This window comes from Aquarana catesbeiana, linkage group LG04 (assembly GCF_042186555.1).
Source record: "Aquarana catesbeiana isolate 2022-GZ linkage group LG04, ASM4218655v1, whole genome shotgun sequence".
Lineage (NCBI taxonomy): Eukaryota > Metazoa > Chordata > Amphibia > Anura > Ranidae > Aquarana > Aquarana catesbeiana.
The window spans coordinates 626,154,081-626,170,000 of NC_133327.1; the positions used below are offsets into that span (position 1 = coordinate 626,154,081).

Consider the following 15,920-nt stretch of genomic DNA (forward strand, 5'->3'; position numbering starts at 1 on the left):
TTTTATTTTTTAGCATCCCTTTCAGTCCCTCTCCACAGGTGAATACTGTTTTCTTTTCCTGCACAATAATGCTGCTGCTTTGAGTCCCAAGAGTCTACCTACACAGGGAAAGGGCTCTTTAGAGTTGTAGTTCTGGGGGGGGGGGGGGTGTCTACATCATTAAGAACTCTCCTACCAGCAGCTGCCCATGTAAGATTTTTACACACTCTGAGAAAAAAAAAAAAAAAATCTCACTGCAGGAGACAGAATTTTTTTTTTTTTTTTTTTAAATGCCGATATTTGAAACAAGGGAGAAGGAAGTTTATGGATACATCTTTAGGTCGTGCTTAAACATGCGCTTTTAAGATGAGATGTATGAATGGTCTCATTTTAGCACAGTGACATAGTGCTGGAATGCATTAATAGTGCCTCGTCCTCGGCGGGGGGGGGGGGGGTGTTATTCCAAATTGGGGATCTGAAAATAGAGTGAACTATTCTGAAGGGTTTTTAAGGGGCCTACCACTGGTGAATTGTGCAGGGGATACAGTAGTTGGGGCATCAGAATCATTTTAATTCAAGTGATCCTACATGCTACCGACAGTCACAACTTACTCCAGCTATTCACCCTAGCTCTAAACCTGGACAGCAATGGATGTATATTGAGGTGGCAATAGTCCAATATGTTGGCGGTAACTTGAATCCCCAGATATTTAAACGATGATATGGTAGGTATGGGACAGGCCGCCGCAACTGACTGCTCTGATCTTCCATTCCATCACAATAAAGCTGATTTCGTCCAGTTAATGGTTAGACCAGAAAAGTGTCCAGACTGAGAGATTGTGTCCATGATAGGGAGGAGTTTTTTGTCTCCCATAAAAAGCAGCATATCGTCTGCATACAACATGCATTTCTCATGAAGTTTGCCATATCTGAACCCAGTAATCGATTGGCACAGGTGAGGGCAACCAGTGGTTCAATGGCAACCGCAAACCACTACGGGGAAATGGGCATCCCTGCCTAATCCCTCGTCCCAACGTGAAAGCAGGGGAAACCCTATCTGAGCACCTGATGGCAGCCTTAGGGGCATGATACAGGAGTTGGACCCATTTAAATTGCAGTTTATATTTCCTAAAACTATTGCATGTCCATATTTTGTGTACTGTGGGAGACCAGATATAGTGAATGTAGGGTCCCGGGTTTATTAACACTTGAAGCCGGTCCGGTTACCGTATGGCCGGCTTCCACTGTAGAGAAGAGGCAGTGACAACAGCTGCATAGCCTGGACGATGGTGTCACCCATAGACTTGCTATGGGGCAGCAGTTGTCAGCTGTCCCTCCTCTACACTGAAGTTGGTGCTGGAAGCCCTTCATGTGACCGGACTGGAGCGGCTTAGATGTGTGGGGTTGTTGTTTGGGGTTTTGTTTTTTTCTCTTTAAAGTGTAGATAGAATGGTTTCAGAATAGAGGTGGGAGTAGATTTGGGCTTTGTTTTGACCGGAATGCCAGTTTAAAACGAAACTATACTGCATCTGAGCACCCCAAACCAAAAATGCTATTTTAATTCGTTTTTAATAATCGGAAGAAGAAAATTCCCCCCATTCATCCATGTCTCCATGCTTTATTTTGCTAAAAAATCACTTTGAAAAATGCAGCCCCAGCATTTTTGCCTGTGGCCATCTTCAGTAAGGGCAGATAGTTCATGCAGCATTTACTTCCTTGAATCCATCTGTCCTTAGCGCAGGCATGCAGATAGGAGGGTTGTATGACATTGAAAACCAGGTAGTAACTAATAAATGTAAAACAAGCAAGTATATGTATGTATGTATGTGTATATATATATATATATATATATAATTTTCACACACTTCTATGCATACTTTCCTATCGATTTACTAATACTGAAGAAGTTGCCCACTCCACCCACCCCCCCCAAAAAAAATGACATGCCAAATGTGGCATGTAAAGGGGCGAGGAGTGCTTAAAGCGGAAGTTCCACTTTTGGGTGGCACTGAGCTTTAAGTAGTTTTTAGCTTTTTGTTCGAATGTAATGTAATATAACAACTTTCCAGCAGGTGGTGTAAGTTGTGCACAGATGTATTCTATGTACTGGTAGTTGTATCATTCTGTCCACCACTCTTACAGCTGTATAAACCCAAAGCTGCTGGCATTATGCCCAGATCATTTTTCTTTTATACCTTTCTAACTGCTACGTGCTTTTTATTATCAGTGTTTACTACGATGAGATGACAGAGAGGTTAATAGTTGATGATAATGCAGGAGTCAGTGTCTCCTTTCATAAAACAAAATCCTTCGCATGTGGCTGGCTTTTCATGATTGCACCAGTGCCGCAGCTCTCTGTTGATTTTTGCTTGTGTGCCCGCTGCAGAACCACGGGTGCACATCTTAAAGCAATGTTGTGGCTGACTTGTTATGGATTTGCTCTTTGGTGTGTTGATTTGATGAGCGATGAAGGGTCAGTGTTGCAGCATGCTCCTTGTCTAAGGAGGTGCAAATTACAAGGTGGTGCATGAAGGTGGTCTCCTAGAAAGTGGTGGTGTGAATTCACTATTTACCTTTTTTATAAGTGACTATACACCTATTCACTACAGTGTGGGATATAGCAAGAATCATCCTAAATATTCATGTAAGCCCATTAAATTGCAGCCGATAAATGAATGAGAAATGTGTTTTTTTTTTTTTTTTTTTTTTGTTTTTTTTTGTTTTTTTTTTTTGTTCTCTGCATATTTGAGCTGATGGGAAGTGAGTGCCTGAGTGTCTTTGTTCAAACCGGTTGCTGTAACTAATTGCAGCACAAGAGCGATATCTGTAAGGCCCATTTGATAAAACATTTTAGCCACCTTTTATGTTAACTTACTTGGCCACTAGGGGGACATTGATGATTTTATATGGGACACATTCATTTTTATTTATTTACACTACTTAGATCATTTTTTTATTTTTTCCTCTTCTTTTTTTTCTGAGTTACATCCTTAACACATCCCATTGTGGCAGGGGTGCAGTGAATAAGCACAATTTTGGACATGGTATCTTTCATTATTGTGCTATACCGTATATTGTAAAGCTGTTTCTATATATAATTAAAGTGATCGTAAAAGTCTCGTGTTTGTTTAACCACTTCAGCCCCGGACCATTATGCTGCCTAAGGACCAGAGGACTTTTTCTAATTTGGCACTGCGTCGCTTTAACTGCTAATTGCGCGGTCATGCAATGCTGTACCCAAACGAAATTTGCGTCTCTCTTCCCACAAATAGAGCTTTCTTTTGATGGTATTTGATCACCTCTGCCGTTTTTTATTTTTCGTGCTGTAAACGGTAAAAGACAAACTTTTGAAAAAAAATGATATTTTCTACTGTTTGTTATAAAAAAAAATCCAATAAACTCAATTTTAGTCATACATTTAGGCCAAAATGTATTCGGCCACATGTCTTTGGTAAAAAAAAAAAGTCAATAAGCGTATATTTATTGGTTTACGCAAAAGTTATAGCGTCTACAAACTAGGGTACATTTTCTGGAATTTACACAGCTTTTAGTTTATGACTGCCATTTCTTGAGGTGCTAAAATGGCAGGGCAGTACAAACCCCCCCAAATGACCCCATTTTGGAAAGTAGACACCCCAAGGAAATTGCTGAGAGGCATGTTGAACCCATTGAATATTTTTTTTTTTGTCCCAAGTGATTGAATAATGACAAAAAAAAAAAAATTACAAAAAGTTGTCACTAAATGATATATTGCTCACACAGGCCATGGGCATATGTGGAATTGCACCCCAAAATACATTTCGCTGCTTCTCCTGAGTATGGGGATACCACATGTGTGGGACTTTTTGGGAGACTAGCCGTGTACGGGGCCCCGAAAACCATTCACTGCCTTCAGGATTTCTAAGGGCGTACATTTTTTATTTCACTCCTCACTACCTATCACAGTTTCGGAGGCCATGGAATGCCCAGGTGGCACAAACCCCCCCCCCCAAATGACCCCATTTTGGAAAGTAGACACTCCAAGCTATTTGCTGAGAGGCAGGGTGAGTATTTTGCAGCTCTCATTTGTTTTTGAAAATGAAGAAAGACAAGAATTTTTTTTTTTTTTTTTTCTTTTTTCTTTTTTCAATTTTCAATTTTCAAAACTTTGTGACAAAAAGTGAGGTCTTCAAAATACTCACTATACCTCTCAGCAAGTAGCTTGGGGTGTCTACTTTCCAAAATGGGGTCATATGGGGGGGTTTTGTGCCACCTGGGCATTCCATGGCCTCCGAAACTGTGATAGGCAGTGAAGAGTGAAATCAAAAATTTATGCCCTTAGAAAGCCTGAAGGCGGTGCTTGGTTTTCGGGGTCCCGTACGCGGCTAGGCTCCCAAAAAGTCTCACACATGTGGTATCCCCGTACTCAGGAGAAGCAACAGAATGTATTTTGGGGTGTAATTTCACATATTCCCATGGCATGTTTGAGCAATATATCCTTTAGTGACAACTTGCTTGGGGTGTCTACTTTCCAAAATGGGGTAATTTGGGGGGGGGGTTTGAACTATACTGGCATTTTATGCACAACATTTAGAAGCTTATGTCACACATCACCCACTCTTCTAACCACTTGAAGACAAAGCCCTTTCTGACACTTTTTGTTTACATGAAAAAATGTTTTTTTTTTTTTTTGCAAGAAAATTACTTTGAACCCCCAAACATTATATATTTTTTTTAAAGCAAATGCCCTACAGACTAAAATGGTGGGTGTTTCATTTTCTTTTTCACACAGTATTTGCGCAGCGATTTTTCAAACGCATTTTTTTTGGGAAAAAACACACTTTTTAAAATTTTAATGCACTAAAACACACTATATTGCCCAAATGTTTGATGAAATAAAAAAGATGATCTTAGGCCGAGTACATGGATACCAAACATGACATGCTTTAAAATTGCGCACAAACGTGCAGTGGCGACAAACTAAATACCGTTTTAAAAGCCTTTACAGGTTACCACTTTAGATTTACAGAGGAGGTCTACTGCTAAAATTACTGCCCTTGATCTGACGTTCGCGGTGACACCTCACATGCATGGTGCAATTGCTGTTTACATTTGACGCCAGACCAACGCTTGCCTTTGCGCGAGAGCAGGGGGGGACAGGGGTGCTTCCTTTTTTTTTTTTTTTTTTTTTTTTTCTTTTTTATCTTATTTTTAAACTGTTTCTTTTCTTTTTTTTTTTTTTTTTTTTTTTTTTTTTATCATTTTTATTGTTATCTCAGGGAATGTAAATATCCCCTATGTTCGCAATAGGTAGTGACAAGTACTCCTTTTTGAAAAAATTGGGGTCTATTAGACCCTAGATCTCTCCTCTGACCACACCAAGATCGGTGTGATAAAATGCTTTCCCAATTTCCCTGTTTATATCCGGCGAAATCTAAGTCATGAAATGCTCGTAGCTTCCGGTTTCTTAGGCCATAGAGATGTTTGGAGCCACTCTGGTCTCTGATCAGCTCTATGGTCAGCTGGCTGAATCACCGGCTGCATTCTCAGGTTCCCTGTTGAGACAGGAGAGCCAGAGAAAAACACGGAAGACGGAGGGGGGGTCATTCCCTCCCACTGCTTGTAAAAGCAGTCTAGAGGCTAATTAGCCGCTAGGATTGCTTTTACATGAAAGCCGACCGCTGGCTGAAAAGAATGATACCAAGATGATACCTAAACCTGCAGGCATCATTCTGGTATAACCACTCAAAGCCGTGAATGGCGTACCTGAAGACAAAAAAATGGTTAACAATAAAACACAGTAAACGGTAAAGTATAAAAAATTGCATACCTGAAAAGCAAACATGATAAAACATAATAACAATAAAACATTGCAGAATAGAATACAGTAAAAAAGAGCAGAACAATAGAGAGAGAGAACAATAAACCGACAACTATTTTTTTTTTTATTTTATATATAAATTTTTTTTTTTTTTTTGTAACTAACTTTTATAACTGTAACCGGTTCCAGGTTCGGGTCTCTCAAAATGCGATGGCATCTTGGGAGACCCTGTGAAAGTGTGCCTAGTCTGTGCAATGCTGTACCCTATGCTAATACTCAACTAGTGAATGGTAGCGTTCAAAAACATTCACCAATGCAAAGACCAGGATTGTCAGGACAGGAGGGACAATAATAGCGGGTGTCACACCTATATCCGCGCTTGCTGCAGACACAACATCTTTTTTGGGAGGGTTCGTTGGGTAGGGGTACTCGGGAGGACATAAAGAAAATGCCTCTCATGCAGCCGACTGCATTTGGTTGGGGATGTGAATGGGGGAAGTACGGGCGCTGCAGAAGTGGTGGGTTCCCAATTAGGATTGGCGAATGCAGCAGGAAGGGCACTATGGGCACGACGGGCCTGTGTTTGTCTTCTTCTTGGTGGCAGCGGGACACTACTTGTGCTTGCCACCTCACCAGCTTGAACTGCACTTATGGGACTCGCCACGTCACCAAGTGTTACTGCAGTGCTGGTTTGACTACGACCGGGGTGTACTAGGCTGCTGGTGCTTGCCAGTTCACCAAAACGCTACCAAAAAAACTGTTAGCGATCGCAGGGATCAGGCCTGACTCTGCGAACGCTGCAGTTATGCGTTTAGTGTTTTGTAAGTGACAGTGATCGATCGATACTGTACTTGGGTGGGCTGGGCCAGGCGGAAGGGCAAAACGCAGGTGCTAGCAGGTATCTGGGCTGATCCCGCTAACACTGCGTTTTTGGGAACCCTAAACTGCTGGGGACGCTAGTATAGATCTGATCGGAACAGATATTGATCCGTTCAGATACTATACCACTAAGGGAGGCGTATGCTGCGTGCATGGGTGTTAGCGGTACTGGCGCTAATCTGACGCTGCCTGGGGCGACGCATATCACCGCCGGGCGATCAGGGGGCTAAACTTTTATTTGGTAATAAACTTCGGGTGCCCTGACACTATAAAAAATAAATGAACTAACCAGTGTCACCCGTAACGGTTATACGGTGATCAGTGGTGAAAGGGTTAACTAGGGGGCAATCAAGGGGTTAAAACCTTTATTAGATAGTATATGGGGGTCCCTGTTGCTATAAAACGCTGACGGCGAACCTAAATATTTACCTCCCTAACTAGCGTCACCAGTGACACTAATACAGCGATCAGAAAAATGATCGCTTAGCGACACTGGCGACAGGGGGTGATCAAGGGGTTAAAACTTTATTAGGGAGGCTTAGGGGGTACCTTAGACCTAAAGGGGGCTAACACTAACTGCCCTAACACACTAACTGTCACAAACTGACACCATGCAGTAATCAGAAAAAAAAAAAAAAAAAAGCTTGGTGTCAGTGTGACGGGGGGGTGATCGGGGGGTAAAGGGGGGTGTTTTGTGTGCCCGGCATGTTCTACTGTGTGTGTGTGTAGTGTTACACTCTCACATTGCAGTCTTCTCTCCTCGGCGCCGGAACGGAAAATACCGAGCCGAGGAGGGATGACATAATTTCCTTTGCTGCTGTTTAGCATACAGCAGCAGAGGAATGATTTGATTGGCCGGCGGCGATCGCGAGGGGGGGCCACGAACGGATGGCCTCCGCCTCACCTCCGATCGCCGCTGGTCAAAAACGGACCGCCTCGGGCACCGGGGGGGGTCCGATCGGACCCCCCGCCCGCGGGAGGCAGATCAAGTATATGTACGTGATTCTGCCTGCCCGTGCCACCTTGCCGACGTACATCGGCGTGAGGAGGTCCTTAAGTGGGTAACCACTTCAATACCGGGAATTTTCACCCCCTTCCTACCCAGGACAATTTTCAGCTTTCAGCGCTGTCACACTTTGAATTGTGCAGTCATGTGACGTTGTACCCAAATTAAATTTTGATCGTTTTTTTTTTTTCCCCCATAAATAGAGCTTTCTTTTGGTGGTATTTGATCACCTCTGCATTTTTTTGTTTTTTGTTTTTTTTTTTTTTTTTTTGCGCTATAAACATAAAAAGTGACAATTTTGAAAAAACACTATTACTTTTTGCTATACTATCCCAATATTTTTTTTTTTTCTTTTTTAAACAATTTTTTTTTCCTCAGTTCAGGCCGATATGTATTCTTATTCTACATATTGTTGGTAAAAAAAAAAATCCCAATAAGCGTCAATTGATTGGTTTGTGCAAAAGTTATAGCGTCTACAAAATAGGGGATAGATTTGTCATTTTTATTTATTCCCTTTTTTTTTTTCGTGACTATGACATTATGGTGGACAGATTGGACACTTTTGACACTATTTTGGGACCATTGACATTCATAAAGCGACCATTGCTATAAAAATGCACTGATTTGTGTATAAATGTCACTGGCAGGGAAGGGGTTAACACTAGGGGGCGCTGAAGGGGTTCAATTTATGTCCTAGGGAGTTATTCTAACTGTGGGGGGAGGGGACTGATGAGGGGAGGAGACCAATCGGTGTTCCTCTGTACAAAGAACATATGATCAGTTCTCCTCTCTCCTGACGGAACGTGGATCTGTGTGTTTACATCCTCCCAGGTTTGCTATAGTAATATTAACAGTGTAATTAATTTCTCATGGACTTAATTACAGTGGGAAAAATTATGATTTGGTCCTCTGCATATTTTGTAAGGTTGCCCTCTTACAAAGAAATGAAGGGTGTATAATTTTTATCATGTGTATTTTAAAAGATGGAGACAGAATATCAACCAAAAATCCAGAAAAACACATGATACAAATGTTATAAATTGACTTGCAGTTCTGGAACTGTTGGAGGGGGGATTATGGTGTGGGGTTGTTTTTCAGGGGTTGGGCTTGGCCCCTTAGTTCCAGTGAAGGGAACCCTTATGCCGCGTACAGACGACCGGACATTCTGACAACAAAATCCATGGATTTTTTCCGACGGGTGTTGGCTCAAACTTGTCTTGCATACACACCGTCACACAAATCTTGTGAGAAATTCTGAACGTCAAGAACGCGGTAACGTACAACGCGACGAGCCGAGAAAAAGGAAGTTCAATAGCCAGTGCGGCTCTTCCGCTGGATTCCGAGCATGTGTGGAACTTTATGCTTCGGAATTGTGTACACGCGATCGGAATTTCCGACAACGGATTTTGTTGGAAAATTTGAGATCCAGATCTCAAATTTTGTGTGACGAAAATTCAGATGGAAAATGTCTGATGGAGCCTACACACGGTTGGAATTTCCGACAACAAGCTCCGATCGCACATTTCCCATCAGAAAATCCGACCGTCTGTACGCAGCATAAGGCTGGGTTCACACTAGTGTGAATTGGATGTGGGTTTCCTCCGCATCCAATATGCATGACAGGAGATTGTGACCGGCTCACGTATCTCCTGTGCAAGCTGTTTCACAGCTGCAACGGAGTTCTGTGTGTCTTTTACTCCGTTTTCAGGGCCAAATTCAAGCAAAAAATGGCGCCTTAGTTCCAGCGTAGGGAATTCTTAAGGTGTCAACTTTTTTTTTTTTTTTTTTTTTTTTTAAGGGAGACTCTGAAAAATAAAACTATAGTGTTTGTGACAGATTGCATAATGTAAATGCATTCTTTGCTCAAAGTCACAACTTTTTCTGTTACCACCTGTGCTTGTTGTATTTTGGCAGGGTCAGATGAACATCACCAGCTTGCACTGCAAGTTCTGTTTGACCTCCTGGATCACTCTGGTTGGAAGGACAGTATGGTAGCATGGAGGCGTTTAGCAAAGCTGCTGAAGAAAACCCTGAAATGGTGAGCGAATTCCTCATGGCAAAACAGTTGCTGTCAATGGTGATTTTTTTGTGGTGTCTTGACTGTATGAATAAATTCCTGACAGGTCACAAGGTATGTGTTGATTTTTTTTTTTTTTTTACCTGTACTTACTTTTAAAAAGCAGTCCTTAAAGCCTTTGTAAACCCTTAGTTATACCCAGTGAACCCATAAAATTCCACTATTGCAACCCCAAAGTTGCACAATTTAGAGTGCGACTTTAATGCAATTTTAAAGTTGGATCAAAACTGCACTCTGGATCAAAGTCGCATCAAAGCATTGTAGGTACCTTTTTAAAAGTAGCTGATTTTGAAAGTCGCATAGATGGGAACAGGTACCATTAAAATCAATGGGCTGTGACTTGTCATGCGACTTTGGACACATAGTGGAATGACAAGTCACATTTTCACTATAGTTAAAATAGTTTCCACTATGACAATTCATTCTAGTGGAAACTGAGCCTTAGTCTACGTTTCCACTATTGCGACCACAAAGTTGCACGATTTAGAGTGCGACTTTGAGTGCAGCTTTGATCCAACTTCACACTCTCTGGATCAGTCGCATCAAAAGTCGCTGATTTTCAAAGTCGCATAGATGGGAACGGGTGCTATTGAAATCATTGGGCTGTGACTTGTCGTGCGACTTTGTGTCCAGTGGAGCCTTAGTCTACGTTTCCACTCTTGCAACCACAAAGTTGCACGATTTAGAGTGCGACTTTGAGTGCAACTTTGTGTCCAAAGTCACATGACGAGTCCCACTAGTGGAAACGGAGCCTTAGTGTGGTTGCCTGTACTATGATCACTATAGACAGTGAGCTGGGACCCCAGAGTACGTCCATCTCCCTTCTCCTGTGCACAGCAATACTGTATATGTGCACACCCCCCCCCCCCCCCCCCCACTTGTGTGGATGGGGCTTTTTATTTCTTAATTGTAGAAATGAGAGAACAATGATTAGCTCCTCCCATCCTGTATACGCCCACTCTGGCTGCACAGGAACAGTGTCCCTCCCAGGAAGTGATGTCACTAGCTTTCAGGTAACCACACCCTGATTTTTGTCTCGGAAGGAAGTAGATTCAAAGTTATGTGATGCAACTGGATTCTGCAAAATAAAGGTAGAAAAACTGGGATTTTTTTCATTTTGAGACATAAGGCTGAACTTGGCTCACATTGATGATTGCAGGGGAGATTTTTAAGTGTTAGGATGGACTTCCACTTCCCGACTGCCGCACGACTATGTACGTCCTAATTTTGAACGGGGATATCGTTGTTATGGCAGCAGCTAGCTGCCATAACCCCGGTATCCCCGTTTTCGTGCGGCGGCCGGCTTTCAGATAAAAGTGGTCCCTACGGCGGATTCGCCGCAAGATCACTTTTATCGGTGGCGGGAGAGGGGGCCCCCCCCCTCCCGCCGCGATCCGGTGCCCTCCGCCGCTTACCGGAGCCGTCGGTAGCGGCGGAGGCGATCGCGTCCTGTTCTCTGGTGTGTCTGGAGACGAGTGAGGCCAAGATGGCGCTCACTCGTCTCCATGACACTGCTGGGCGGAAGCGACGTCAAAACGTCACTTCCGTCCACGCCTCTTAAAGGCATATTTTTTTCAAATGTCATTTTTCTGTAAATATGAGATCTGAGGTCTTTTTGACCCCAGATCTCATATTTAAGAGGTCCTGTCATGCTTTTTTCTATTACAAGGGATGTTTACATTCCTTGTAATAGGAATAAAAGTGACACAATTTTTTTTTTTTTTTTAAACAGTGTAAAAATTAATAAAATATTGTAAAATAAATAATAAAAATAAAAAAAAAAAAATTTTTAAAACCCCCCTGTCCCGACGAGCTCGCGCGCAGAAGCGAACGCATACGCGAGTAGCGCCCGCATATGAAAACGGTGGTCAAACCACACATGTGAGGTATCACAGCGACCGGTAGAGCGAGAGCAATAATTCTAGCCCTAGACCTCCTCTGTAGCGCAAAATATGCTACCTGTAGAATTTTTTAAACGTTGCCTATGGAGATTTTTGAGGGTAAAAGTTTGATGCCATTCCACGAGCGGGCGCAATTTTCAAGCATGACATGTTGGGTATCAATTTACTTGGCGTAACATTATATTTCACAATATAAAAAAAAATTGGGATAACTTTACTGTTTTATTTTTTTATTCAAAAAAGTGAATTTTTTCCAAAAAAAGTGCGCTTATAAGACCGCTGCGCAAATACGGTGCAAAAAAAAGTATTGCAATGACCGCCATTGTATTCTCTAGGGTGTTAGAAGAAAAACCATATATAATGTTTGGGGGTTCTAAGTAATTTTCTAGCAGAAAAACCTGTTTTAAACATGTAAACACCTAAAATCCAAAACGAGGCTGGTCCTTAAGTGGTTAAGTGCCACAGAAGTTGTTCCATCCCCTGACTACTAATGCAAGTTAGTGGTACGGTATACATAGAGATGATTTTTTAAAATTAAATCCAATGCTCTTCTGGCTGGAGACCTGCAGAAACGACCTGCCACATTTGGTACTCTGTAAGGACCCTTTCACACGTGCGGACCGTTCGTCCGTTTTATTCATCCATCCGTAGACGGATAAAAACTGACGTCGGTCACATCCGTTTTTATTTCCATTCACCTCTATTTGTCGTCCGTGTTGTCGTCCGCTTTTCATCAGTTTTCCCATGATTCTTTGCTTTTCCCCAGCATGCATTGTGCTTCCCATGCTGCTTTGTGGTTTCAGCTTTTATTGCTGTGTGCTTCCTGTTATCTTTCTGTAGTCTATGTGCTTCAGACCAATGGATTTGGGCAGATTTTTTGACCATGTGACATTATTTGTCATGTTATCGTATTTGAGGAGACGAAAAATCATGAGCAGGAAGATTTCTGCGAGAAGACGCAGGTACTGAACACGTCCCATGCTGCTCAAGAGGCCTACTGAAGGTTTTTCTTGCTCTGCACTATGCAGATTTGCAACTTTTTCTGCAAAAATTCTTCAATTTCACCGGAATGTTTGTAACAACGTTCAAATTTTTGTTAGACCCTTTTCACACTGGGGTGCTTTGCAGGCGCTACTGCGCTATTAGCACCTGCAGAGCACCCTGAAACAGCCGCTGCAGTCTCTCCAAGCTGAAACTGGAGTGGTGCACTGGCAGGACGCTGAAAAAAGTCCTGCTGGCAGCATCTTTGGAGTGGTGAAGGAATGGTGTATACACCGCTCCTGCCCAATGAAATAAATGGGACAGTGCGGCTATACCGCTGGCATAACCGCCCTGCTAGCGGTCGAATAGCACCGCTAAAATGAAGGTAAAGCGGCACTAAAAATAGTGCTGTTTTACCCCTGGCGCCACCCCCACCCCAGTGTGAAAGGGGCCTTAGAAAAGTTGCATCCACGACATGAGACGACGTGTGCCTCCAGAGGTGCGACTTCTACTTACCCCGTGGTAAGCCAGCCTTTCTGTTTATTTCCAGCGTAGGATTCCTTTCATCATTTCTAATACTCTTCCTAGGTTTCTGGCATCTGGACTATCCTATACGTCCTTAAACCACTTCTTTTTGTTGGGAATCTCTACAATTTCAGGAATTGTGCACGACACATGTCAAGCAATATGACAGGAGCTGCGGTCTACTGCAATGCCTGTTCCAGATGCATCCATGTGGCAGGAAATCACAAATGGTTTTTGTAGAAAGACTCAATTCCTTAATTGTGTTGGAGCCCTTGATGGGGAAATGCGTCCCAATTCAGATGCCGCCTGGATCTGGCTCACAATTTTTTAATTATAAGAAATCAGAAAGAAATACTTCTCCCTTGCCAGACATGCCACATGAGCTTGTAGCTGATGAGGCATTTGCGCTTTCTAGGCATCTCCTAAGGCCTTATGGCAGGCACAATCTAACTCCCCCCAAAAAAATCTTTACCTACCAGCTGAGTAGCGCAAGGCGCCTCATTGAATGCACCTTTGGCATTTTGACAAGCAAGTGGCACATATTCCATAGTACTAGTTATACAAGCATGTTGTGTTCTCCATAACATTATATGTGACAAAGAAGGAATTGTTGTCTAAGAGGATGAGATCAATTTGCCCTCTGTACGGTATACTGGCATGCGACCCAACAATTCAGACATTAACATGCGTGATACCTTTGCGGACTATTTCATGTCCCCAGAAAGAGAGCTTCTGTGGCAGTATCAACATGTGTAAAAACACTTACCAGCCACTTTGTTAGGTACACCTTGCTAATACCATGTTTGACCCCATTTTGCCTTCAGAACTGCCTTAATTCTTCATGGCATAGATTAAACAAGCTGTTGTACATATAAAACAGTGCCAATGTTGATCATCCACTGCCCCAATGACCATCACATCTTTTGTATCTGTTATATTTGGTTTATATAGAGTAAAATAATAAAATTCACTTTTCCATTCTGTCAAATTTTTTTTTTTTATTAATGTCATAGAAAATAATTGACCACAACCTATATCCCAAAAATATAATATGTGCAAACATATATTTTTGTAGAATAAAATAATGAAAATTTGTGGTGTGTATTTGGAATCAGCCCCCAACTCTGATACCCCATTGCCTTCAGAAGTCAAAAAGCATATTCATGTGTTAGCATGGGCCAAAGTCCACACCTTAATCCAATTGAGAATCTGTTTCCAGCCTTGAAAATTGCTGTTCCTCCATCCAATCTGACAGAGCTTGAGGTATTGTGCAAAGAAGAATTGCGCAAAATGTCACCCTCTAGATTTGCAACGCTATAGGCCGGAGCTGAAAGATGAAGCGCAGGAAAAAGGGAGTGTTGCAGGAGCGATTTAAAAAAAAAAAATCGTAGGCCCTTTCTTTGAAATGTTTGAAATGTAAAGGACTTAAGACAGAAACTAAGAAAATTTCCTTGGTCTCTCCAAAATTTTATTAGTTTCATTAGTTGGACAAGTAGACCAAGTCAGACTCCTTTTAATGACACACATGGATCTGTGTATTAGGGTTGTCCCGATACCACTTTTTTAGGACCGAGTACAAGTACCGATACTTTCTTTCAAGTACTCGCCGATAACGATTACCGATACTTTTTTTAATGTCACGTGACAGTGTTTTTGGGGGGCTTTTTTTTTGTTTTTTTGGGGGGGAGGGGGGGGGACGGAGTCTGTGTGTTTACATTTTTATTATTTTTTTTACAATAATATATATTTTTTTAATTATTTATTGCAACATGTGTTTTTTTGTTTTTTTTTGTTTTTTTTTGTTTTTTTTAATCAGCCCTGTTGGGGGGCTTTGGTGAGATATCAGGGGTCTTGACAGACTCCCCCTTGAGACAGAGAACGAGGATAGAGATTTCCCAGTCCCCTTCTCTGCAGCCTCAGCTGCACTGAAAATGAATGGAGAGAAGACAGCGGCTCCTCTGCATTCATAAACTGAGACATCGTAATCACAGGAGATTACAATGTTTCAGTTATGTGAATGGACAGAGTCAGCTCTGTCCATACAGAAAAGGAAGAGTACACGGAGGGGGACAGCAGCAGAACGGAGGAGGCATGGAGGAAGAACGGAGGGGGACAGCAGAACGGCATTGAGGAGGATGCGGGGACAGTCAGAGTTACAAGCACCGATCACCGCTGTATACATTTCACTAAAGCAGCTGAAAGCCGCTGGGGGAGAAGCTTGTAACTCTCCCACTCACCGATCACCGCTGACTGTACAGGTATCGGGTGAAGCATTGGGAGCATTTGCCCAAGTACTCAGGCAAATGTTCGGTATCGGGGCCGATATCGATACTAGTATCGGTATCGGGACAATCCTAATTGTGATAAAGTCACTATCTAATCTATCAACATGTTACCATTCCCACATTTTTGGGACAGAAGTGGAGGGGGGGGGGGCATGGTCAGAGGATACAGATTAAGAGCCAAAGGTAGAGATGGGAGTTGTAGAACCTGAGCAGGCTTCCAATCGGACTGAGCTGGAGATGATATCTAAAGGTGATATGATCAAACTTTCACTCTCTCTAGATGTGCAAAGCAGGTAGAGATTTGGCTGTGTGGTTTGGGTCATTGTCTTGCTGGAATACCCATCCACACCAGTGTAAATGCCCTGGCTGAGGGAAGTTCTCCTGTCTCCATAGCCAAAATACGTCCCAAAGCATAATGTTTCCACCTCCATGTATGAAGGGACTAACTTAGGGCGGGGGGCTTGTGGAACCCAACTTAGAGCTCTGG

At 42.5% G+C, this 15,920-nt stretch overlaps 1 protein-coding gene across 2 annotated transcripts in view; it reads left to right on the forward strand.

The window, feature by feature from the left end:
- The window catches only part of TAF1A (TATA-box binding protein associated factor, RNA polymerase I subunit A), a 64,994-nt gene that overhangs the window by 36,839 nt on the left and 12,235 nt on the right, over positions 1 to 15,920 (forward strand). For both annotated transcript variants that reach the window (XM_073628347.1, XM_073628348.1), the window contains exon 10: positions 9,579 to 9,702. In XM_073628347.1, the coding sequence (XP_073484448.1) occupies positions 9,579 to 9,702 (124 nt within the window). The remainder of the gene's footprint in view (positions 1 to 9,578; positions 9,703 to 15,920) is intronic.